We start from the raw sequence: 26,181 nt of genomic DNA on the forward strand, positions 1-26,181 counted from the left end.
GAGAGAATGTTGCGGTTAGTCGACAGGGATGCACACAAGATGCAGAAAATATGTTTTTAAATGCATTTTAGAGCCGGGGACACCAGAAATTAAGGTAACTAGCGGAAGCAGAGTAGGCAATCAGAAAAGCTTCTTGGTAAAGGAGAAGGAATGCGAACATCGATGATAATATTTAAATAAAGTATAAAATGCTAGTTAAAAAGCGTCGTTTTGCTCTTAACTTATTTTGGATTGGTAAAAATGTAAGAACATTGGAGTTCTCATTTGTCATTCTTCTGTCATTCCTCATTCTTTGGGGTTATGGGCTCTGGCACACCAGGAGATTTGTCGCCGGCGATTTTTAAAAGAGAGATTTGGCGACAAGACGCCAATGCTAAACCAATGGAAATCACCAGCGTCAAAACATATGAGGCTACTTCAAGTCACCTGCTGTTTCAAATCGCACACAGACCCTTTTCTGAATGACTTGAGTAAACATGTGGGAGGGGTAACTGTTGAGTGGTACCATGGGTAGCAGATCGCCTGGAGCTCAACTCGCATGAAATCTCTTCGTGTGTATTGTCTTTGCAACTTGTCGCCAAAGCGCGGGGGGAAAAAACGCAGGCGACAAATCTCCTCGTGTGCCAGACACACTGAGCTACTAGTAGCAGCTACTTTTTCATTTGGGTTTTTCATTTGACTCGCGAGTCTTTTTCGGCGATTTTGGGAAATCGCGCTGCCGCGTGTGCCATCCCGCCGGCGACTTACATGTTCGCCGGCGGGATGGCGGGTCAGGGCAACTCGGGGAGATTAGTCGCCCGCGAACAGGGAGTTTTGTCGCGGGCGACTAATCTCCCCCGTGTGCCAGAGCCCTTAGCAGAGGCAATTCTCAGTATTGTCTATGGCAGGGTATTTTCTGGTGTTTAGTAGCCGCTACTAAGTAGCTCTGTGTGTCTTCACCTTTATGGTTGCCTATTAGGGATGGGCGAAAAAATTTGCAGCGCAGTCAAAATTTTACAGTAAAAAAAATAGTAAAATTTTCCGTACGTCACTTCCTTTCACACGGGTGTCACTTTCTATGACGCGGTCATCTGCTTTTGACGCATGCGTGTGTAAATGCAACTCATTAGAGTAATGGAAAACTGGGAGAGATTAGTCACCTGTGATAAATCTTTACTATTGCGGGCGACTAATCTCCCCAAAATTCCATGTCACAGGCAAGAATGTAAATCTCTAGTGGGATGGCATACACGTCACTTTGATTTCCCGAAGTTGCCTTTGAAAGACTTTTCAGATGAGTGGAGACTTGAAAGCAGCAAATGGAAGAACAACTGCATAATAATAACCAAGAGTTTTAGAAATGTATTGAACAACAAATGGGATCTGGCAAACCAAGCTGGGTGGACTAACCAGGATTCAATCATTCTTTACTTCAGATCACTCATGTTTATCTATAATGAACATATAATCATTACTGTTCACAATTTATTACCATTAGAAGTAAATGTTAAAATCTGTCTTAAGTCTGAGGGGACAGAAGCTGCATTTCTTGAATATAAACACTATAGCAAGTGTTGTAAAACAGCAATCCAGAAGGCAAAGATAGAAAATGAGGAGCGCATGCGGGATGAGAGTGTGGTCCCATTGACTTATAGTAACAATAAGGTTAAAACAGAACTCTATTGCAGTGTTTTTCAACCTTTTTTGGGCAAAGGCACACTTGTTTCATGAAAAAAATCACGAGGCACACCACCATTAGAAAATGTTAAAAAATGTAACTCTGTGCCCAGCAGCAGTGCCCCCCTAGTACACTGGTGCCCAGCAGCAGTGCCCCCCTAGTACATTGGTGCCAAGAGCAGTGCCCCCCTAGTACATTGGTGCCCAGCAGCAGTGCCCCCCAGTACATTGGTGCCAAGAGCCAGCCCCCCTAGTACATTGGTGCCCAGTAGCAGTGCCCCCATAAGTCAGTGTGCCCCGTGGCCCCCCCTAATACATTGGTGCCCAGCAGCATTTTACTTCTGCTCTTCGGCGGCCTCAGCAGCATCTTCCCCTCACGCGCGCCGCCTCTGCACTTCTGCCTACACGCGACCGCACACAGGCCCTTTTATAACGTTGCGCTCCGTGCGTACTGACGTCACCCGTACACACGGGGCGCAACCAATGACAGGGCCCGGATTTTATTAAAGGGGAAAGTAAAAATTGCGGCCCTGCCTACGGCACACCAGGCAACATCTCGCGGCACACTAGTGTGCCGCGGAACAGCGGTTGAAAAACGCTGCTCTATTGTATATACTTTTCTTCAGTATATACAATAGAGCGGCCAGAGTGCCAAGACCCACCCAATAATTTCAGTGTTGCCTGAGCTCAATCTAGTCAGTGGTTAACACAGGATATGGTACATAAAGGGTTACTCAAAATTAATGTGAACAAGGCACCAGGGCCAGATGGAATACACCCTTGGGTTCTGAGAGAGCTAGGTTCAGTTTTATAATGGCCTCTGTTTCTGATATTCTCAGACTTGCTGTCATCTGGTATGGTACCTATGGATTGGAGGAAAGCTGATACCTAAATTTAAAAAGGGATTGCAACCTCAGCCTGGCAATTATAGGCCAGTAAGTTTGACATCCCTGGCAAAATTATGTTCTGGAAAGCATGGCTTTATGAAGGACAGGTTATGTTAGACCAATTTGATTGCTTTTTATGATGAGGTTTGGATTTTGCCAAAACATTTGATTCCGTGCCACACAAACGACTGCTTTCTAAACTAAGGTCCGTTGGTCTTAGTGAAGTTGCTTGCACATGGCTACAGGATTGGGGACAGAGGGTGGTTGTTAATGGTCCATTCTCTACTTGGAGTAAGGTTCTTAGTGGGGTCCCTCAGGGTTCTGTACTGGGTCCAATATTTGTTTAACTTGTTCATTAATTGGTGTTATAAGTAATGTATCAGTGTTTGCAAATGACACATAACTCTGCAGCCCAATCAATTCTATTCGGGATGTGCAACAGGATCTTGACAAACTAGCAACCTGGGCAACTAAGTGGCAGATGAGATTTAAACTCGGTAGATGTAAGGTCATCACTGGTCAAGTTTGAGTTGTTTACATTGGAGAAGTGATGCTTAAAGGATAAGCGTGTAGGTAAAGCCTACATTTTCCTACAATGTATATCAGTTGGACATGTCTCCCCCACCAAAATGGCATAATTTGTGCTACATATATCCCCTCTGTTTGCCAACACCATCTTGTTTTCCTAAAACTAATAGCAGCTTTCACCTGGTGGCCATTTTTCCTCTGACACATCATCAGTTACATTAAAATCTGCAAACAGCATATGTGCACAAAGCTTATTCAGCATAAATTTAATCAAGAATGCAGACTCACATAGGCTTAAGGCACATATGCCGCAGTCTTACTATTAAACTCTGGACAGCAAGAATGTCAGGTATTGAAAAATTTTAAAGAGGCTGTTCACTTATGTTCACATTACATTTTTGTGTTTAAAGGATTTTTTACTGTGAGAGCTGTAAAGCTGTGGAATATTCTCTCCCTGAACCAGTTGTACTGGCTGATGCATTAGATAGCTTCAAGAAGGGGTTTGGATGACTTTTTAGCAATTGAGGGAATACAGGGTTACGGGAGATCCAAGTTGATCCAGGGACTGGTCGGATTGCCATCTTGGAGTCAGGAAGAATTTTTTCCAAATTAGAGAGGCTTCAGGTGTTTTTTTTTTTGCCTTCCTCTGGATCAACTAGCAGTTGAGGCCCCATACTACCATGTTATTAGGGCCCTCCCCCCCAGGGGGCCCCCATTTTTATTTCACCATTCAACTGGGCACCCTGACAAGTAGAATGAGGCTTAAATCAATGCCCCAGGCACACATGGTGAAACCCCTGATTCGGCCTGACCATGCCAACCACATTGTCCCCGAACTCTGCTCCCTATTCCACAAGCCCAATGACTGATTGTTATCCGGTAATTTAATAGTTTTGCTAAAGTTTGCCATTTTTTCCCTATCTTTGAAATCACGAGAAGTCTCGCATTTTAAATCACCTTACCTCCCAAATCATATGGTACTATAAGATAAAACATCCTAAATATGAATGATATTGGTCTTCTTAAAAGTGTGATGCCTTGTATGCATAGCATTACCAGAACAAGCAGCATAGGGAGACTCATTTATATATGTTAAAATAGTTTCCACGCAATCAGTTGCTTAAATAATTCCATTTATTAAAGGTACTAACATTAAAGGGTTTCTTTGTGCTTCCGCACTTTAATAAATACATAAAATAACATTTCCAGATATAAAATAGAGAACAGTTATGAGTAGAAACAAATGATAATTACTCTGTATTGCTTGTGTTGTAAGCTTGATATAAACCAGATCAGTGGCGCAACAAGCAGTGTAAATACAATGTAAAGGTCACAGGTAAGACTTTCTCCTGTTGACCTGCATGAAAGGTCTTTTAGATCTTGCCTTGACTTCCACAGCTCCCCTTTCATTTCTTGATGGCATTACGGACAGTGGAAACTGCAAGCTGGAAGTGTTTTACAATATTTTTAAAGCCTTCCCCTTCTTTGTAGGCATCAATTAGCTTTATTTTCAGATCCTCACTAACTTAAAGGTGCCGATGGTTGTTTAGTGGCAGTCCAAATTTGACAAGGGGTCCCAAACCTTCAGTAATTCTGCTCAGGCAGAATTTAATCAGGCCCACTATTATTTGCGTGAGCACTGTGGAATAATTGTCAAAGATTTTACATAGATTTCCACCAAAAATGTAGTTTTAACCCTGCTATATAAAGTATATGTAAGTGAACAGTTTTCTTCGGTTTACAGTGGTTAGCTTGAAACTTTTGCCTCTATTGCTCATTATACTGTCCTCTCAGACACAAAAAAGTATTCAGTCTTCGGACAGCTTTTTCACAATAAAAACAAGGAGAATAAAAGAATCAATTGTTTAAACAACTTTCCCTGGGTTCATAAGGTTTTTGGGATCCAGTGTAGCTTTGATTTGCTTCATGGTTTCAATGCCAACTTCTCCAACCTCTTCCTCTAATAATTTGCGTTTTCCTAAACCAATGCCATGTTCTCCTGTACAAGTGCCATTCATTGCCAAAGCTCTCCTAAAAAAAGACAGGCAGCAGTATTGGTTAAATATTTTCTCGGTAGGCAAAAAAAAATTAGATATTTGTACTTGTTTTAGTTACTATTATTCTTTTTTAAAATAGGACCAGCATATTCTGCTATGCTTACCTAAGGTCTTTTATTTCTTAATCGTATTTCTGTGTTCAGTCAGTACATTACAAAGAGTCAAATCTTGGCTGCTCTGAGTAGCCAACTGGATGACGGCTGAATCTGTGCATTACCATAACTTTAGCTGCTGTCACTGGCACATTTCTTTAATCATATGCCAGTATTTATAAAATAAATAAAAATGTTCCTTTAGATACTAAAAGCATCCCATCCTATTCCTTCCAGGGACCCCTTCAACCCGAAGGCCCATGCCTTACAATAAATTCAACTCATTCACAGACAGTACTAACAAGAGTACTGATCAATGTTTTTCAAATGGAGCTACTTTCAGTAAAGGATAGAGTTATTGGTAAGCCTAAATAAAGGAAAGTGATTCTGTTAGTACCATGACTGATTTGAATTTGACATACATTCGCCTTAGTACTTTACTGACCACTGGTTCTTATCTAATATAGTCTTATTCCTAATGTTCCACTTAAAGGGGATGTTCACCTTCAATGTCCAAATCTTATTAAACCACCAGCAATGCTCTCAGCATGACAAGTGTTTATTGGGGTTACTGACCCCACCCCCCAGCACAGGGTCTGTGCAAAAGTGAAGGATCAGCAGAGGGATGATTCTGAGGTGAATATCTCTTCAGCTGCACATTTTTTTTGCTATCTATATATATGGCAAAGATTGTTCTATTAATGTAAACTGTTAGATTTGTGAATGTGGTACAAAGGTAAACAACCCATTAAACCCAACAGTACTCTTCTGGAAGAACTGAACCACACACCAGTCATCCACAAGATTATAACTTCATTGCACCAGATTCTAACAATTATAGATCATCCGAATAATTGAAGGAGTTACAAGACATATTTATTTTATCCATTACCTAGCAAGCCGGTTTGTGAACTCTTTGACTCTGGAAACCTCATTCTTATCAGCCAAGTTCATCACCATAATACAGTGAAAGTTTCCATCTCCTACATGCCCAGCAATGGGACCTGCAAAGATAAATTACTAACAGAATAAGCATTTGGAGCATGTTAAAGGAACAGTAACACCAAAAAATTAAAGTGTATCAAAGTAATCAATATATTAGGTACTATTGCCCTGCACTGGTAAAAGATGTGTGTTTGCTTCAGAAACCCTACTATAGTTTAGATAAACAAAGCTGGTGTTTAGCCAAGGGGGCAGCCATTCAAACTGGAGAAAAGGTACACGTTACATAGCAGATACGGGTCCTGTACTGATGGGACTGTACTAAAATGCCAATGGCAGGTGAGATCCAACATGCAGCATCTCACCTGCTTTAGTGCTTCAAATTTCTATTGGTGCAAGCCCCATAGGGAAAAACAGGGTCTATTAACTCATGCCTTCCCATGTGGTGGAACACAAAAAACCCACTGCACAGAAACACTCAAACGCTGCCGTGTAAAACCCTTATTGGAGTTGATATACTTGACCTTGAATACACATTTACTCAATTCAATATTAGTGCAATGTTTCATAACTGTCAACTATATGGTGTAAGTATTATTTAATAATAAAAAGAAATACAGGTATAGGACCCGTTATCCAGAATGCTCGGGACCAAGGGTATTCTGGATAAGGGGTCTTTCCGTAATTTGGATCTTCATACCTTAAGTCTACTAAAAAATCAATAAAACATTAATTAAATCCAATAGGATTGTTTTGCATCCAATAAGGATTAATTATATCTTAGTTGAGATCAAATACAAGGTACAGTTTTATTATTACAGAGAAAAAGGAAATCAATTTTAAAAATCCTAATTATTTGATTATAATGGAGTCTATGGGAGACAGGCTTTCCGTAATTCAGAGCTTTCTGGATAATGGGTTTCCGGATAAGGGGTCCGATACCTGTATTAAGCAACATAGCAGTTATAAGATGCACATTTTTAAGGATGACTTGCAACCTCCATAATCATCTATATGAAAAACACACTAAATTAGCTTCAATAACACTAATGTATGCTTGCAGCCCAGCCCTTATTATTTTTATAATTTTCCCTGTAAAGCAGTGACCTGGTAACCTTAAATCAGTTCCAACCTGTGAGATGTGATTCTGTTAAGTCTTTCTTTGTCTCCACTATAATTTCAGGGAGTTTGGAGATTGGGACACACACATCTGTTGAATAGCCCTAAAAAATAATGAGGAATGTTTAAAAATGATGACGACAAAACTTATTATTTGAAACAAAAAATGCCTATGATAAATACACCTCATATAAGAGAAAATTCAGATTTATGCAAAAAATCAGTTTTTGGGTGGAAGGCCCTTTTAGGAATTGTGCAGGGTTGATGGCTATAATAAGAAGCATGGAACAGATATTCTGCTACAGCTAGAGGGTTTGTGTACTTATGTTATAAGATTGTACATCATCTACTGTATGAAGACACAAGGCCACAGAACAGTGAGTTCCTTTTGTACGTTATTTGATAAAATGTTTACTATTTAACTTTTGGCCTGTATGTTTTGTTGAGTCAAGTCCTTAAATGTTTCTCAAGTAAATTGGAGCCAAGCTGGGTCAGAACCGTCACATTCAGAAGCTTATTACTCTTCCTCCTACTGGATATTATTTAGGATAGCAAAAGTTATAGAGCTATTTGTTAAGAGAGTGCCTTGCTCGCTATTCTTTTCCTGTATATAACGGGGATATTTTATTCTCTATATAGGTACTGAATTTCCTTTTTTAGCATTTTTTTGCTTACGTCATTTCTAAGAAACTGATAAAACAGTTTTGCCTTTAAACTTTGTGATCAAATCTTACCCTGGATCCAGGGCGCAAGGCCAGTGCAGCATACCATGCATTATGTCTGGCTGTCCAAAGCTTGTTTCTTTCTTCCTGATCTTTGGCCCAGGTGAAATCCGAGCCTCCATTCATCTGGGTAATTTCCTCTATAAGGAAACACATGATTATTTAAAGTGTAATGTGCTCTCAGTCTAATCAACTGCTGGTTTGGGAAACTATATTTTTTTGTTACTGGTGTGACAGATAACCCCTACACCAAAAGAGATACCATAATTACCAGTGAAAGAAACTATACTGAAATATAGCCATACATAACATTAACTGTCCTCAAAATCCTTCAAAGGGATAGTGACATGTTCCAGGTTTTAAAGGACAATGAAAGGTTAATATAAATTAAAATTAAGTCTAAAGGCATTCTGCATATCTAAATTCCCAGATCCCTGCTTGCTTCTCTGAGATATGGTGCTGGCAGCCTACAGCAGTGTGAAGACTCCAGTGACATCACTGAAATCTCTCTCCCCTTCCTGTAGGCTGCCAGCGGCAGCTTTCCTATTCTCTGAGCATGTGTGTAACTTGATCCTGTCTCCTGTTCTGAGCTACACATGCCCACCAGCCAATCAGAAGCGGATCTGGCAGAGGGGAGGGGGGGAGGGAATGCAACACGTGCTGTATGAAGCAAGGAGGGAAAGGAAGGGAGAATACCTTTTTAGAGATGGCTGCCTGTTCTAGAAAATGTGAAGTAAGTGTGACTGAGTAAATACCCTGTTTCCCCGAAAATAGGACATCCTCCAAAAGTAAGGCACCCCCCCCCGATTTTTCACCCCCCTCGGAAAATAAGGCACCCCCCAAAAATAAGACACCCACCTAGGGCTGGGCAATAAATCTCGCCCAAACGATGGAATAAATGTGTACTGTATTCCTCTTCATGGAAAAATAAGACATCCCCTGAAAATTAGACCTAGTGCATATTTTGGAGCTTAAAAAAATATAAGACAGTGTCTTATTTTCGGGGAAACACGGGTATTTGATTAGGTGAGCCAAAAGTGTGGCGTTTTTACTAAAAAATAGGAGGACTATTGGGCAGTATGCTTTTTAAATTTTGACTTGCATTCTCCTTTAACAGGAATGTTTCACTATGCCTACATAAAACCTAGTGCTCCAGTGAGAGTCAGATTTATGGCAGTATACCAGAAGAAAGCAGTTCATTTTGCCAGCGCATTGTAGCCAATTTTTATTATTTGAGAAGAATGCTTGACTTGCTTTATGGAATAGTGTATGTTACATGTGTTTTCCTTACCAGTGGAGTAAATGCCAGTCTGCTTATGTGAGCACTGACCGGTACATGCAGTGTCAGTTTTTACTGAATAAAGTGTGGATTGGCACTTTTCAGTTGTGAGGTAACTGCCACATGTGACATAAGCCTTACCGCATCCCAAACTCAAAGATTTTGCAGCCATAGGAATATAGAGCACTAACTAAACCTACAAAAATTTCTTTTTTAGCAGTTTTCAGAAATCCATCCTGGGAGTGGATAATCGAATGCTCCAGCCACCAAGTCAGTCACCTGTTATTGTGCCATACATTTTTTTTTCTATTCTCCTGATAAAAGTATTCTTAGAAGCAAATATGGAAATGGTTCATATAATGTAAAATTGAGTAGACTTGTTTTAGGTGTCATAACCACTTTAAAGAAAATTATGCAGCTGTAGTGACAATGACACTCAGTCTACTAGGTACTGTAAATTAACTACCGTATATACTCGAGTATAAGCCAATCTGAATATAAGCCGAGGTACCTAATTTTACCTAAGAAAACTCTTAGACTCTTAGACTCGAGTATAAGCCTAGGCATCCATTTCTTTTAACACACCTGCACACTAGCTTGTGTCCGAGTAGTAAGGGCAGTGCCGGATTACTTGTCCAACCGGCCAACCATGTTATCATTTTAATTTTGAAAATTCTATAAAATCCCTCCCCTACACCAGGAGTGATCAGTGGTCTGGGTGATTAGAAAGGAACAGTTTGCATGTAGTACAGTGATATTCCGGCTCCTGCAATGGCAGCTGTCTGTACCACAAGCACACCCTGACCAAAGGTACCTGTTGTGTTATCCCGCTCGCAATACCCCCCCCTTGCAGCCCGTACGAAAGTGAACCCGTGTTATCCTGCTCGTACCCCCCCGTGCAAAGGCAGCTTGAACCCCCCCCCGTGCAGCCCGTACGAAAGTGAGCCTGTGTTATCCCGCTCGCACCGCCCCCCTGCAGCCCATACGAAAGTGAGCCCGTGTTATCCCGCTCGCACCCCCCCATGCAGCCCGTACGAAAGTGAGCCCGTGTTATCGCGCTCGCACCCCCCCGTGCAAAGGGGGGAATGCTCTAGAGGCGCCCGATGGTTGTAACGAGGTATTACGGGCTGCCTTTGCACGGGGGGGGGTTGCAAACGGGATAATGCGGGCTGCAGGGGGGGTGGAGGTGTGAGCGGCCTTTGCACAGGGGGGTTGCGAGCGGGATACGATAATACGCTTTCATACTTGCCTCGAGTATAAGCCGAGGGTTCCTTTTCAATCACATTTTGTGTGCTGGAAAACTCGGCTTATACTCGAGTATATACGGTAATTTATCAGCTCAAGCCCAGTAAGTGAATACTACAGATTGCAGTACTGGACTGTGCCTGAGTGTGGAGTTAAACAAGCCCAGTTACATTTATCTGTATCTGTAAAAGTATTACCTTTTAACAACTTTAGTACAGCAGTGGCTCTAGTGCTGTATTGTGACATAGATTTTACTGGCTCTGTTATGCCACTGCAGTTTTTATGTTGCAACACCACATGAAAACTCACCCACTTTCTGTTTAATCCTATGGGAGTTTTAGAAGTGTATTTAGCAAATGGTGAACTCTAAATTTCAACCCATTGATAATTACACTTCTAAAAATCCCATAGAAATGAAAATAATTGGGTAAGATTTTCTGTGGTAAACTTCAATCTCATATTTTGATAAATCTGCCTCAAAGTGTTGCAACATAAACATTGCAGTGGCATAGACCAAGAGCTTATGAGAAAAAAAATCTACATCATAATAGACAGGGGCGCTGCTATGATGAGATGAGTTAAGAAACTCAAAAACCTCAAAAGCCACTCCTGGTAACTTTAAGAGACGAGTTTTCGTTTTTTAAAACTGAACTTTGGTTCTTCTAGTGCTCTCTACAGTAGCAACGTGGCCCTCCCTGGACCCCCTCCGGTGATGTAAGGTAAGTGCCTTGGGCGGCATTGAAGGATCCGAGGGGGGCCCAGGGACAAAAAACACCCCTGATAATAGAGCACTAGAGCAAGTAAAATGTATAACTTGTGCCCAGTATTCTTGTGCCAACGTCCTTCTTGGCTTTGTGTGTAAAAAAAATCTTTTGTGCACACATTTTAAACTTAAATTTGTGTGCCCATGTCAGAATAAATACTAATTTTTATGTTTTCACACAAATATCTTTCTGTGTACCACAATTTGTTGTGTGCCCTGCCCTCAAAAGTTATATGCATGTGCACCAGCCAACAGCTTAGAGGGAGCATTTTTTGTGTCCACATTTACAATTATGCACACACAAAGTTTGTGTGTGTGCACACAAGCACACAGCTTACAGGGATTATTGCCTTTAACCATCCAGTACCTGTTTGTTGTACTTGTTCCTTCAGTCCATTCTCAGTCCCGTGGAATTCTAAGAAGAGTGTAGGTAGCACTGGATAGTTTAGCCCATTAAATTTGTTACAGGCATCAATCATCACATCATCTAAAAACTCTAAAAAATAAATAAATAAATAAATATTTTTGAAAATTAATAACCAGATTCAGAAAAATATAGCCATGACATATATGACAGGAATGGGCAAATTTGAAATTCATATCTTCTTTAAAGGGGTGGTTCACCTTTAAGTTAACTTTTGTTATGTTATAGAATGGCCAATTCTAAACAACTTTTCAATCAGTCTTATTTATTTATTTGCCTTCTTATTCCAACTCTTTGCAGTGCTACAGAATATGTTGGTGCTTTATAAATAAATGTTAATAATAAAGGTAGCAAAAAAACTATTGCTCTGTGAGGCTACAGTTTTATTGTTATTGTTACTTGTTGTAACTTTCATTTCTATTCAGGCCCTCTCCTATTTATATACCATCCATCCAAACCCCTCCCTGGTTGTTAAGGTAACTTGGACCCTAGCAACTAAATAGCTGCTGCAACTCCAAACTGGAGAGCTCCTGAACTGAAAATGAAATAACTAAAAAAACTATAAATAAAAAATGAAGACCGATTGCAAATTATCTCAGAATATCACTCTCTACATCAAACTAAAAGTTAACTCAACGGTGAACAACCCCTTTAAGCACTTTCCAGATCTGAATAGTAGTTAGAAATGCCACATAAGTATTAGTCAAGATTCAAACCAGTGCCTAAAAATATGTTCTAAATTTTTGCCAAATTGTTGCATAATTTTACTCCCAGTTAAAATTTTTCAATTCATAAATATCATTTTGTATAAAAAGGGAAAGAGAAAAGGTCAGGAATAATAAAAAGTCCTTAGTATTAGAATGAGCAGAAGCAATCATCAATGAAATATAATGAAGGATAAGTTCATCAACTCCAATAATTCTTATCTACGCCAAACAATTCTTGTAATTAATATCCAACAATTATGTTATTACAAATAGTAGTTTTGAGTAAAACATATATATATATTTGTTTTCGTAAAAGTATGCTTCATCACATGATTTACAGTATCTCATTCTCTAGGCCAGGGATCCCCAACCTTTTATACCCATGAGCCACAGTCAAACAGAAAAAGTGTTGGGGAGCAACACAAGCATGAAAACAGTTTCTGGGGCAGCAAATAAGAGCTATAATTGGCTATTTGGTAGCCTCTTTGTGGACTGACAGCTTATGGAAGGCTTTGTTTGGCTTTACAATTGGTTTTATGCCATCAACACTTGCCTCCAAGCCAGAAATGACATGGATTATAATCAGTTTCTACTTAAATAGCTGGATTATTTCTTTAAAAAAAAACTATTTTTGGCAACCATCAGATTCTAAGCATTTAAAATTCTGAATTTTATTTTCTACCCACACATAATAAACCTTAGTGCTACCTCTCTTCTCTTTGTGCACCCTACAAATAGTTATACAGACTGCTAAATAATGATAGATAATGATGGTGCCTCATAGGGCTGGGCAATATACCGTTTAATACCGAATACCGGTGTTTTTTTTTAAAACTATATTCATTTTTCAGATACCGCAATACCGGGGTGTCAGGGTACTCACCCATGCGGCCCGGTCTCGCGTGCGCGCGCACGCGTGCGTCCCGTTGTCCGCGGGACATTGCGAACGTGCGTCCAGGTGCGCGCTGACGGTGACGCGCTGACGGCGCCGGTTCTGCGCATGCGTGGGGGGTATTTAAAGCTATCAAACGCCTCCTCCTGTGCTATGTTGTCTGCTGCCTTGCCTGGGAAACTAAGCCTGCCTGATTTACCTTACGACTTTCTGTTGCCGATCCTTCGCTTGCCTGACTCTGATTTTCAATACTGCAGTGATTATTCTCTAATTTATTAGGAAATGGGGTGGTCACCTAATCATGCATGGAAAAAAAATACCGTCAAATACCGTGACACCGATATAATTTTGAAAAATACCGTGATATAAATTTTTGGTCATACCGCCCAGCTCTAGTGCCTCATGTATCCTGATGTCATTTTAGTTGTATCTTGTACATGATTAAAACAGAACTTGTATTCTTTGAATAAAACAACACCAACAAAGTTATACTAACACATAACACAATTATATAGGGTGGTGCAGACTAACCAATTCTAGCAATTGGAACACCACATTGCAGGATCTGTACTGTGCTATCCACTGCAGCCTGGACACTGGGAAAGGCACACACTGCAGCCACCGTTGCCTCAGGAATTCCATGGAGACGCAAAGATGCTTTGGTTATGAGACCAAGTGTCCCTTCTGATCCTACAAACATGCTTGTCAGGTTGTACCCTGCAGCTGTCTTCCTGCAGGGTAATAATAAGTTCAATAAAAAGAAAATAAAAAATGCAAGAACAAAACAAACTATAAATAAACAGGTATTATTTAGTTACTAATCATTCTACCAATTTAAAGTAAAATCTTAAATCACCTCTGACAGTTTTAAGAAATAAATGCCCCCTAAAATAACACACCAAAAATACAGGGACACAGCTGCATGTGCAATCTGCTCAATGCAGGTATGCTCTGCACTAACCCAGCATGCTGTGTTCTGCATTTCAACTGCTATAATAGCACATACAGTGGAGGAAATAATTATTTGACCCCTCACTGATTTTGTAAGTTTGTCCAATGACAAAGAAATGAAAAGTCTCAGAACAGTATCATTTCAATGGTAGGTTTATTTTAACAGTGGCAGATAGCACATCAAAAGGAAAATCGAAAAAATAACTTTAAATAAAAGATAGCAACTGATTTGCATTTCATTGAGTGAAATAAGTTTTTGAACCCCTACCAACCATTAAGAGTTCTGGCTCCCACAGAGTGGTTAGACACTTCTACTCAATTAGTCAACCTCATTAAGGACACCTGTCTTAACTAGTCACCTGTATAAAAGACACCTGTCCACAGAATCAATCAATCAAGCAGACTCCAAACTCTCCAACATGGGAAAGACCAAAGAGCTGTCCAAGGATGTCAGAGACAAAATTGTAGACCTGCACAAGGCTGGAATGGGCTACAAAACCATTAGCAAGAAGCTGGGAGAGAAGGTGACAACTGTTGGTGCGATTGTTGGAAAATGGAAGGAGCACAAAATGACCATCAATCGACCTCGCTCTGGGGCTCCACGCAAGATCTCACCTCGTGGGGTGTCAATGATTCTGAGAAAGGTGAAAAAGCATCCTAGAACTACACGGGAGGAGTTAGTTAATGACCTCAAATTAGCAGGGACCACAGTCACCAAGAAAACCATTGGAAACACATTACACCGCAATGGATTAAAATCCTGCAGAGCTCGCAAGGTCCCCCTGCTCAAGAAGGCACATGTGCAGGACCGTCTGAAGTTTGCCAATGAACACCTGAATGATTCTGTGAGTGACTGGGAGAAGGTGCTGTGGTATGATGAGACCAAAATAGAGCTCTTTGGCATTAACTCAACTCGCTGTGTTTGGAGGAAGAAAAATGCTGCCTATGACCCCCAAAACACCGTCCCCACCGTCAAGCATGGGGGTGGAAACATTTTGCTTTGGGGGTGTTTTTCTGCTAAGGGCACAGGACAACTTATTCGCATTAACGGGAAAATGGACGGAGCCATGTATCGTGAAATCCTGAACGACAACCTCCTTCCCTCTGCCAGGAAACTGAAAATGGGTCGTGGATGGGTGTTCCAGCACAACAATGACCCAAAACATACAGCAAAGGCAACAAAGGAGTGGCTCAAGAAGAAGCACATTAAGGTCATGGAGTGGCCTAGTCAGTCTCTGGACCTTAATCCAATAGAAAACCTATGGAGGGAGCTCAAGCTCAAAGTTGCACAGAGACAGCCTCGAAACCTTAGGGATTTAGAGATGATCTGCAAAGAGGAGTGGGACCAACATTCCTCCTAAAATGTGCGCAAACTTGGTCATCAATTACAAGAAACGTTTGACCTCTGTGCTTGCAAACAAGGGTTTTTCCACTAAGTATTAAGTCTTTTTTTGTTAGAGGGTTCAAAAACTTATTTCACTCAATGAAATGCAAATCAGTTGCTATCTTTTATTTAAAGTTATTTTTTCGATTTTCCTTTTGATGTGCTATCTGCCACTGTTAAAATAAACCTACCTTTGAAATGATACTGTTCTGAGACTTTTCATTTCTTTGTCATTGGACAAACTTACAAAATCAGTGAGGGGTCAAATAATTATTTCCTCCACTGTATATTTATAAAAAAATTTCATCTAAGGTGCAAATCTCTTCAGTCTCTGTTAGTGGCTGTGGCTCTTTTTTCATACTTTTTACAGGGATTGTTTACCAATAAAGTTGAAATAATTTATAGAAAGCAAATCACAATTATCTGTCAACTAATTTTATCTGTCAAATGAAATGAGGTGTCTGATTGGTTGCTAAAGAATTCTGCAGAGGTGCAAAGCTTCATGTTAACAAATAAGGATTGGTAAGTGTTACAAAGTACAGTACAAAGAGTATATTCTCTTTATATATATTTGCACAGTACTAATACCTAAATCTTCTGTCTTTCCCTGCTGTGTTCAGTATTCTTCCATCTGGTAGGACCACTTCCAGGTTGATCACATTTTCTCGCATTGTGCCATAACGTACTGCGTTGGTGCCTGAAGCTCCTGTAGCGGCCATTCCACAAAGAGAGGCATCTGCACCAGGGTCTATGTTGGGAAATAAAAAGTGATTTATTTTTTTTAAACGTTTTCACCAAATCACAGTTTTCTCTTTAAAGGAGAAAGAAAGGTAAAAACTAAGTAAGCTTTATCAGAAAGGTCTATGTAAATACAGCCATAAGCACTCACAGAAACGCTGCACTGACTTCTCTGAAAAAAGATTAGTTGTGTCTGTAATTCCTGTGCCACAGACACACAGCTTTCTGTTCTCTGCACTTTTCTGTACCACCCTCCCTCAAGAATGCTAAGAACTCACTCCCCCCCTTAGGAATGTGGATCTGAGCCAATCAGCAGGAAGCTGACTCATAGTCTTACTAACTGAGCATGTTCAGTTGGTCTGCATGTCTGTGCAGGAGTGAGGTATTATGGGAACTTTCTTTACACAGTTCTTTCCAGAACAGGAGAAATATCTGGAGACTTAAGGGCACTATTGAGACAACTGAAGGTATGCCTGCAGCTTGAGATTAACTCTTTACTAGCCTTTCCTTCTCCTTTAACCTTATAATGTTAATAAATACTTTCCCAAAATCTCTAGAATTCCTTTACTAGCTTTGTAAATATATCTCATTGGGAAATGGCACATAAATACATTTCAGGTGTTTTGTTGCCTGCCAAAAGAGCTATTAATTGTCTTAAAGTTGATTAAACACAAACAAAAACTAACTTTTTTTGTTGTTGTTTGCACCAAAAATACACATACAGCCAACACATTTTTAAAAACAACATTAGTAAAACTTACAAAAATAATTCACCTAAGTGAAGCTAGATCTTACACTATAAGATCAGTTCTTTTGTGAGGACTGTTGATACAGTCCTTTTCTGGCATAATTTTTACATCTACCCAATTGATACCTGGCTGATATTTGGTAAGATGTCAATTGTACCGGCTGTTGTTAGAATCCCATATACGGTCAATAATAAGCTGCTGACAGTCTGGGCTAAGCTTTCCACCTGCATTGAAAATGTAATCTATGTTCCTTCTTGGTGGGTAACAGGGCATTTTCAGCTATGCATGCTAGTCTGTATATGGCCACCCAGTTATCCAGAGTAAAATCCCGGTCTTCAGCAACCTGTAATTTGTGATTGAATTAATGTTCACCCATTGAGGGAATAAAAAGAATTTGCATAAGCAATGTTTTTGCCCCACTCTTGAACCTTAGGGCTCGTATTCGCAAGTGTTTATTAGGTTAGGATCTTTTAGTGATGAAGTCATTAGTCCAGCAGTGACAATAAGTTTTTTTTTTTAATAATACTCTTACCAACAGGAAACCAGAGCCCACTGTCTCTTATATAATTATTAAGGGATTTTCTTGTAACTCCTGGTTCTACAGTAACATGAAAATCTTCAGCATTTAAATTCAGAATCCTGTCCATTCTCGTCATATTAAAACAGACCCCACCCTACAAAAACAACAAAGAAAATAAGATAAAGCACATCACAGACTAGTATAGTGGTATTCATTCTATGTCTTTGTCTTTTTACCTTATTTTGTTCTTAAAATCTGAAAGAATTTAGACAAATGGAAACAGGCATAGCTAAGCTACACAGTTCGGTATTGATATTTATTTAAATAATCAAAAATGGAAAATCATATTTGTATCATTTCTCTTTTCTTCTACCCTTCTATTTGATTCTTTTATCTTCTAGAAAGTGTACTGCCAGCTATGCTACACATGCTTAAAGGAATACTGTCATTGGAAAACAAGTCTTTTTAAAACACATCAGTTAACAGAACTTCTCCAGAAGAATCCTGCATTGAAATCTGTTTTTCAAAAACAGAAACAGATTTTTTTAAATTTAATTTTGAAATTTCACATGGGGCAAGCCATATTCTTCACTTCCCAGGGTCAGAGACAATTGGTTATCTGAAAGTGAATTATTTGTTATGTTAACAGAGTAATTTAGAAATAAAAAGTACACTATAAAAATCATGACAGTATCCCTAATATTTTAGCATTTGGTTGCCTGAACCACATGGTAAAGAACAGCACAGAGCTGCTCCCTACTCTGTACACAGACTTGTCAAAAGCAGATTAGGGCATACAAAAGTACTGCAAATATAGCTCCATATTAACGAGGCCTTAAGACCACCCTAAACCAACAAACTAATTTCTTACAAAAACAGGATTATTATACACAGAACTGGCACTTTATTTATCCTACAATGGGACAGGTTCAATTTGATGAAAAAAACGTATTTTCTAATTCAAATCCAGCTTTTCTTATAGAGCCAGATGCAATTCAATGAGAAAAACTTATATCGCTTGAAAACTCTATTAGAGTCTATAGGAAAAAACTGAAATTAAATTAGTATTTTCCTAAAATTGAATCTGGCATGTATGTTTTCATGTGATAAACTATGAAATTACATTTTCTCATGGAATTTAATCTTGTCCAAAGTGTTCTAGCGTAAATGCAGATGAAATTGGCACCTGGAGACATTACACCAGGAATTGGTGCTGATCTCCTGCAATAGATTTCGAGTTATTTTACATAAAACTGGTCCTGGAATACTATCCCTACAGAAAATGCTTTAATTAGCCTCCCGATACATAAAAATCACCCTTAACATATGCATATTCATTTCTGCCTTTCCTTGACTTTTAAGCAGTGGAGCTATTTTACCTTTGTGAACCAGAAATTTGCAAAAATTACTGGGTGTGCATAAATATTATGGAATAATAAACCTTTAGCTTGTATTGTATTTGCTTAACTCCAAGGCTGGTACTGGTACCTAAGTTTATTTTTCAGAACCCCCCATCTATGGGCCATATTTATCAGTGTGAAAATAAAGCTCATCATAGTTTGCCAGAACAAAATTCTGCCATCTTATATTACTTTCTATGGGATTTTGGGAGGCATATTAGTGAGAGTTCACCCTTTGGTAAATACTCTTAAAAATCCCATTGAAATAAATAGAGAGCAGTTGAATTTCTCTATGGCATACTGGTGAGCCCTATTTTTACACCCACACTGCTGTTACCTATCTGTGTTGGTTTTAAAACAGAGACTGGATGTGTGTGGGCCAGAGTGTGTCACAAGAGCACGTTATTAACCAAAAGACTTGGCTTGGGCCTGTGTGCATGAATGTCTCCCTACCAGGGCTTTCCAATATAAAAGAGGTGTGGTAGCACTTCCTAAATGCCCCAGGACTGCTTGCACTCAGGAAGAGACTGTTTTACACTTCTTTTGAAACTGTCACCACATTTTATGCTCAGGAACTGTGGAAAACAGATCACCCTTAGTTAAAGATGGTAGGGGGACTCAGGAATATGGACTATAATGTCAATTTTTATGGACACATGCAAAGTGCATCACAGACTCATTTTATGAAAAATGATAAATTGTTTCAAAGAAGCTCTTTGGAAATATGATGCATTATAACTCTGAAGTGATTTTATTGCATGATTGCATATCCATGGCCCTCAGCACAATGAATTTAGATTTTTTTAATTAATAAAAATAGAGGAACAAAACATAAACCTTTATGGTGTCAAGATGAATGGTTACAAAGATTAAAATAATGTTTTACTTTTATATTTAGATTTTGATGTGATCTGTATCCTTTTACAAAAACTGTATTCCATGATTTTATTTAATTTTATTATTTGAATCAGATGTTATATATGTTTTTCTTATTATTTTGGTTTCAATAAAGCTGTTTGAAACCTGTGATCCTTGGTTCCCTGTGTGCCCTGCCTGGTTCCTGTGTTCCCTGCCTGGTTTCCATGTTTCCTGTCTGGTTCCTTGCTCCTGCTGTCCTGTCCTCACCTGGTACCCATGTTCTGTGGATCCCCTGGTTTGACCTCCTGCCTTGCTTGCTTGCTACCGACTTCGGCCTGCCTTACAGTCCTTTCTAGTCTTCTGCCAGCCCTGACCTTCCAGCCTGTTACTGATACTTAGGGGCTGATTTACTTACCCACGAACGGGTCGAATGGAGTCCGATTGCGTTTTTTTCGTAATGATCGGTACTTTGCGATTTTTTCGTATGTTTTGCGATTTTTTCGGATTCTTTACGAATTTTTCGTTACCAATACGATTTTTGCGTAAAAACGCGAGTTTTTCGTATCCATTACGAAAGTTGCGTAAAAAGTTGCGCATTTTTCGTAGCGTTAAAACTTACGCGAAAAGTTGCGCATTTTTCGTAGCGTTTTAACGCTACGCAAAATGCGCAACTTTTTACGCAACTTTCGTAATGGATACGAAAAACTCGCGTTTTTACGCAAAAATCGTATTGGTAACGAAAAATTCGTACAGAATCCGAAAAAATCGCAAAACATACGAAAAAGTCGCAAAATGTTCGTTTTCAAGTCGGAACTTTTCCAATTCGGGTCGGATTCGTGGGTTAGTAAATCAGCCCCTTAGTCTGCACGTTCATCTGTTTTGTTTACTTCCCTTATTTTGCTTATTAAATCTATTCTTTCACCTTACTATGGCTTTCACTCATTATCCAGCCATTAATGGGTGTTTCCTGGGTTTCTCAGCACATAGGGGCCAAACCTGACATACCCTGTGCTGGTGTTTTTTTTTTTGCTAGTTGCTTACCAGGGTAAGAAGCAAGTAGAATTGCAGGGAGGTGCCTAATAATATGGCACCCTCTAGTGATTTTAACTTTCTTTGTTCATTATCCATGTCATAAGTCGCTCTGTTCAGTGTCTAATTAAAAGTTTAGCAACCTAATCTTTCAAACATAATAAAATATCTACATACCATTACAGCGCTGACTCCTCCCTCCAATCCTGTTCCAGTTCCAAATGGAATGATTGGCACATTATTACTGTAACACATTTCAGCCATCTTGCTAACCTGATCAACACTCTGGGGCCAAACAACCACATCAGGAGGTCTGCAACTGCAAAATCAAGAAAGATATAATCAGTCATAGCATGGGCTCTAACAACTCATTCAATAATTTTCAGTACTATGCCAAATATACAGTAGAATAATATTTAGTTCTTAAAAAAATTGCAGGTTAAAAGTAAGTTTCCCCTGTAGTTATAGAAATGCCCAGTAGGTGACGCCAATATAAAAGGTATAGCACAAGTGCTCAGGGTCTTTCCTGGGACCTCACCTCATGGGTATGTGGGTACAGGTTGCGTACTAATTAAAATCAGTTAGAGTTGAGTCATTTTAAGGAACAGTCGCTACAAGAGCGAAAGGTAGATAGGGAAAGTTAGCCGAGCAGCCATGTACTCCACCGAGGAGTTTAGAGGGGTTAGAACCCAAGTGATATTTAGGGACATGAGTGGGTGAGCTCAGGGGCCAATAGGGTGCCAGGGAGCAAGACACCACCATTGGATCGCCTGTACTAGGGATCAATTGAAGTGAGTTACCCCTGTGGAGGGAATTTGGAGTGCCCTTCATACTCCCAGTCTGTCTAAAGCTAACACCTAAGGGTGCGCTACACATTTAATATATTTTCTTTAAGCCTGTAAGAATTTTAGCTGCTCCATTACCTGTGCATTGATTCATCCCTTCCATGCTGCTCTCGCACAGCCATTGCAGTAGATATGTTTGACTCACCCACCACTGTTCTCAAGCCATCTATAATCTGACATGATATTTTAAAGTTAGAAGCCAAGTTACAATAAAGCACACTTTCAAACAATATGCTATAAGAATACATAGAAAAATGTACCTGAAAGGCACAGTCTTCCTGTTCCTTTAAGATGTGCAGCTTGAAGGGTTATACTAAGCGTTCCCCTATTTAGCAGTGTGGAATATAAAGGTTTGTGAGGATTTTTGTTTTTTTAAACAGTTCCTCCTTATACCTTTAAGATTTTTTGTTTACTTATATTTTTGCACTTGGGCTATGGAATTGTCTAATTTAATATACAAATGTATACCTGGTTCTAATAAACAGATTAGATACATGACAACTAGGGTTTTTATCAATAACGACTACAAAAAGTGTAATGTGTGGCTTTACAAAAACTTTTCCTACACTCCATCCTAAGGCTGAGGGCACATAGAGTGTTGGCTCCACTGCTCTGAGATGGGGTTTTTTTCAGGCTGAGAGAAGTGGATCTGCTCCCATTCACATAAGAGGAAGATACCTAGGGTACAATGATTGGGGGCACAATTTCCTACACAAGGAAAGATAATGATTAGTGATGGGCGAAATGGTTCCTAAGGAATGGAAATTTCCGCTGTTCATCGTTGGCGTTTTTTTCACAAAACGGACAACAAAATTTGCAGAGTTTTGTGAATTTTTCAGTGAAGCGGAACAGGACAGATTCGCTCATCACTAATAATAATCGCTTCATGTATTCATTAGTTTATTTTTATTAGCAGTCATGCTCAGCTAGAGAGAAATGGCTGGATAAATTAATCTGCTATGTTGGTATCTGCTTTGTATCTTTCAATCCTCTATGCTCCCACCACCTCCTTGTGAACCTTTTATTAGCAGCAAAGTTTTTTTATTACAAAGTTGCTTCATCTGCTCTCTATATGTATCCCATATTTTCTCTGTCCTGATACATCTTACTGTTAACTCCTTGTTGCAAATACCACCGTCTCTCTAAACCCCCAGTGACTAACTTATTAACTCCTTTTACCCTGGCTACTTTTCCTCTAACTTCCCCCATCTCCCCACCAAACTTAACCCCGACCCCAAAGCAGTGACAATTTCCATTACAAATTAAATTGGCACTGCATATATACTGCTATGTGTTCAGTGGGCATTAAACACAAAGATGGATCTATATACTTCTGCATACAAGACTTGTAAACATGGGCCACAAAGAGCACCAATAGATAATTTTAGGGCAATCAGGAAGGGGAGGGTAGCAGTAGCAGGTTATCTCAACTGGGACTGTGGTAAGTTGTAATCTAGAGGGGGGCACTTATTGATGCACTTATCTTGTGTGCCAAAATACCTTGTCCCAGCCCTGTCTGACTTCAACCTTGCTGAACACCTGTGTGATAAACTGGAACATGGAGTGCAAGCCTAACCTGATTTACTAGTGCTCTTGTAGCTCAATGAAAGCAAATCTTACCAATAATATACCAATATTTAACAGAGCTTTCCAAAAAGAGTAGATTTGTGGCGAGGCCACAAAGGCCCGGGCCTGGGGAGGCATGCCGCTGCAGTGAAATTTTGCTCCCATATGGAGAAATGGGGAACTCTCCCCAAGTAAGGTAAAAGGTAAATTTGTATAAAAAAATGGACATGCAAACTACATTTAATCAAAGCATACCTCCCAACATTTGAAAAATGCAAAGAGGGATAAAAGGAAATGCCGCACGAAGCGCAGTGAAAATAGTTGACCACGCCCATTTTTTTTGCAACCACACTCCCTAAATACCACTCCCCACAAAATTTGGCAGGTTATTTAAAGTTCAAACACATTTCTGAGGGTTTTGAGGTCTTGTTTTATGTGTTTTTACAGTTTTGCTAAAAAGAAAAAGGTGAAATTGCCCTTTAAGCTGCAAGTCTCAGTTCCCCCAAGAGGCTTGTTTAGCTTATTAATTAAAATTGTATCTAAGTGCAGGTGTAGCTTGTTAACTTTTCTGTGCTCTCTGCTAAAAGCTACTTTTTAAATTAAGTTTGAGAAACATTGTATCTTTTTAGCATTGAGTGCAGGTTCAGTGCAGGAGATCAAAGGGAAATGAGGGACTTTTCAGAAAGAATCCGGGACTGTGGGCTGAGCTGTCAAAATTGGGACTGTCCCATAAAAACTGGGACAGTTGGGAGGTACGAAAGACGGATGGAGAGCAGTGAAGCTCCAGGAACATTCAATAGTAATAAAGTGTAGCACAGCTGAATTAATAGAATCATTTCATTAATTACACTTAAATATATTTTCAGACTAGCTGCAGAAATGAAAAAAGTTTATTTTTATGCATTTTTTTGTATTGTGCATGTCTACTTCATCAAATGAAAACTGTGTTATAGATTTAATATATAGAATTGTGCAATGTGTACAAGTCTGGTGACTTGAATGTAGCCCAAAGATGTGGAAAACCCTTACTATTAGAAAGAAAGATAAGAACTGCTTTGTTTTTCCTCTGCTGCCATACTTTCCCTTTTCTTCTAAAAGTGGTGGTTCACCTTAAATTTAACTTTTATTATGTTATAGAATGGCCAATATTTTTTAATTGATATTCATTTTTTATTTCTTATAGTTTTTTAATTACTTGCCTTCTTCTTCTGACTCTCTCCAGCTTTCAAATGGGGGTTGCCAGTGAAAAACTGCTGCTCCATTAGGCTACAGTTGTATTGTTATTGCTACTTTTTATTCCTTATCTTTCTATTCAGGTTCTCCTCTGTTCATATTCCAGTCTCTCATTCAAACTGCTACATAGTTGCTAGTATAAACTGGAACCTAGCAACCATATAGCTGTTCAAATTCCAAACTGGAATACAATTAAACAAAAAGCCAAATAGTTAAAAAAACACTCAAAATAAAAAGTGAAGACCAATTGCAAATTGACTCAATCTCTACATCATACTAAAAGTTAATTTTAAGGTGAACAACCCCTTTAAGCCTCTTACCCTAAACATTTGCAGAACAAGGAATAAACTGCTCCCATTTGCCTGTGCCTCCCTGGTACCTGCACCAATATGCATTGTGATATTGGAAAATTATCTGCGGCTGTTTAACATATGTAGTATACTGGCAATTTAGATTAAGACAGTTTGCACCCGACCTGAATGGCTACAAGCTTGACAGTGTCCCTGCATAAATTAGTAGCTGTGTGGGCATCGGTCAAAATGCTCAACTGGCCCCCATTTACTTGGCAGTGCCCTAAAAGTGTAGGCATACTTACTTGCCAGGCAACTATCTAACTCTTGCAAGCAATTACTATACAATTTAATAAAGTCCAGGGGGGGTTGTTCCCACTTAGTAATTTCCTGGGAGACTTTTGTTGAAATGTCCTATATGCTGTTATTAGGGTGGCTTTTTTGGCAAAGAGTTTTAGGGGCATATTTATCATGCTGTGTAAAAAACGCTGACCTCGCCAGGCTGCCATGTAAAAAGCGGCGTAAAAACTGTGTCAATTTTTTATGTGTTTAGTCTTCCACCGGAACTTAGGTAAAATAACGGCGTAAAATCTGGTGGTCAGACAGCAATCTTCTCCATTTATTTTGCACAGCTTTATACACCGTTTTTTTAGCAAATTTGTTTTACACAGCATAATAAATATGCCCCATAATGTGTATATTAGTGATACTGAAGAAAATTCTTTAGCAGTTTTATGTCTTTGTGAAAGACATAAAACTGCAATAAACCACCCATAGTTTCTTCTATAAAAAATTTTGTAATCTCTTCCTGAAAGATTATAGTGACGTTATACACCTCTCTACATCTAAAATACAAGTGCATAACATTTCTTCTGCATTATCAGATGTTTTCTGTCACAGATCTAAACATGCACTGCTTTGCCAAGCTGGCCCTACCTCTTTCTTCATGCAGTAGGTCCTGCAAGTCCAGCTATTCACACAGTAAGTCAAGCCCCGCTTTATACGAGCTGCAGCCTGCAGAGACATTGCTTCTCCTTAGCTGTGTCCCTTCTGGTCGTCTGCAGCCTGTAACTATAGGCCTTTCTATAGAATAGGGGCACAGTTCAATGACTAATTGCGTAACTTCTGCCTGTTAACAGCTTAGTGCCTGAAGAAAAGTGTGTCACTAGGAGCAGCCACCACAAAACAACTTGCAAGTTCTTTAAATGGCACCACCCCTTCTGGTCCCACCTTACCTCATTATTCCATCTCAAATAAGATAACCAGATAACCTGCTGCTCCCCCTTTCCCTGAAATCTTCTGCTT

The 26,181-nt window shown here is 39.4% G+C and overlaps 2 protein-coding genes across 2 annotated transcripts in view; one reads left to right on the forward strand and one right to left on the reverse strand.

The window, feature by feature from the left end:
* The first annotated feature begins 23 nt into the window (after nucleotides 1-23).
* Nucleotides 24-26,181, forward strand: part of LOC100495401 — a 38,944-nt gene continuing 12,786 nt past the window's right edge. The window contains exon 1 of the mRNA XM_018093368.2: nucleotides 24-94. The gene's annotated coding sequence lies outside the window, so the exon portion shown is untranslated. The remainder of the gene's footprint in view (nucleotides 95-26,181) is intronic.
* ldhd (lactate dehydrogenase D) lies at nucleotides 4,188-26,022 on the reverse strand. The gene is made up of 11 exons (XM_002931678.5): nucleotides 25,813-26,022; nucleotides 21,866-21,960; nucleotides 21,120-21,261; nucleotides 17,668-17,809; nucleotides 16,237-16,396; nucleotides 13,845-14,044; nucleotides 11,658-11,786; nucleotides 8,016-8,143; nucleotides 7,295-7,385; nucleotides 6,113-6,224; nucleotides 4,188-5,102 (listed from the first exon to the last, which is right to left on the reverse strand). The coding sequence occupies exons 1-11, from the start codon at nucleotides 25,900-25,902 to the stop codon at nucleotides 4,937-4,939; spliced, it is 1,455 nt and encodes a 484-aa protein (XP_002931724.3). The 5' UTR covers nucleotides 25,903-26,022; the 3' UTR covers nucleotides 4,188-4,936.

Source organism: Xenopus tropicalis, chromosome 4 (genome assembly GCF_000004195.4).
Source record: "Xenopus tropicalis strain Nigerian chromosome 4, UCB_Xtro_10.0, whole genome shotgun sequence".
Lineage (NCBI taxonomy): Eukaryota > Metazoa > Chordata > Amphibia > Anura > Pipidae > Xenopus > Xenopus tropicalis.

What these genes read in the sequence shown, in the direction of transcription:
- ldhd (XM_002931678.5), bottom strand. Translation starts at nt 25,902, where the DNA reads ATGTCTCTGCAGGCTGCAGCTCGTATAAAGCGGGGCTTGACTTACTGT. An exon ending in CCTACTGCATGAAGAAAGAG is followed by an intron (nt 21,961 to 25,812) that starts GTAGGGCCAGCT and finishes ATATCATGTCAG; the next exon opens with ATTATAGATGGCTTGAGAAC. An exon ending in AGGGATGAATCAATGCACAG is followed by an intron (nt 21,262 to 21,865) that starts GTAATGGAGCAG and finishes TTGATTTTGCAG; the next exon opens with TTGCAGACCTCCTGATGTGG.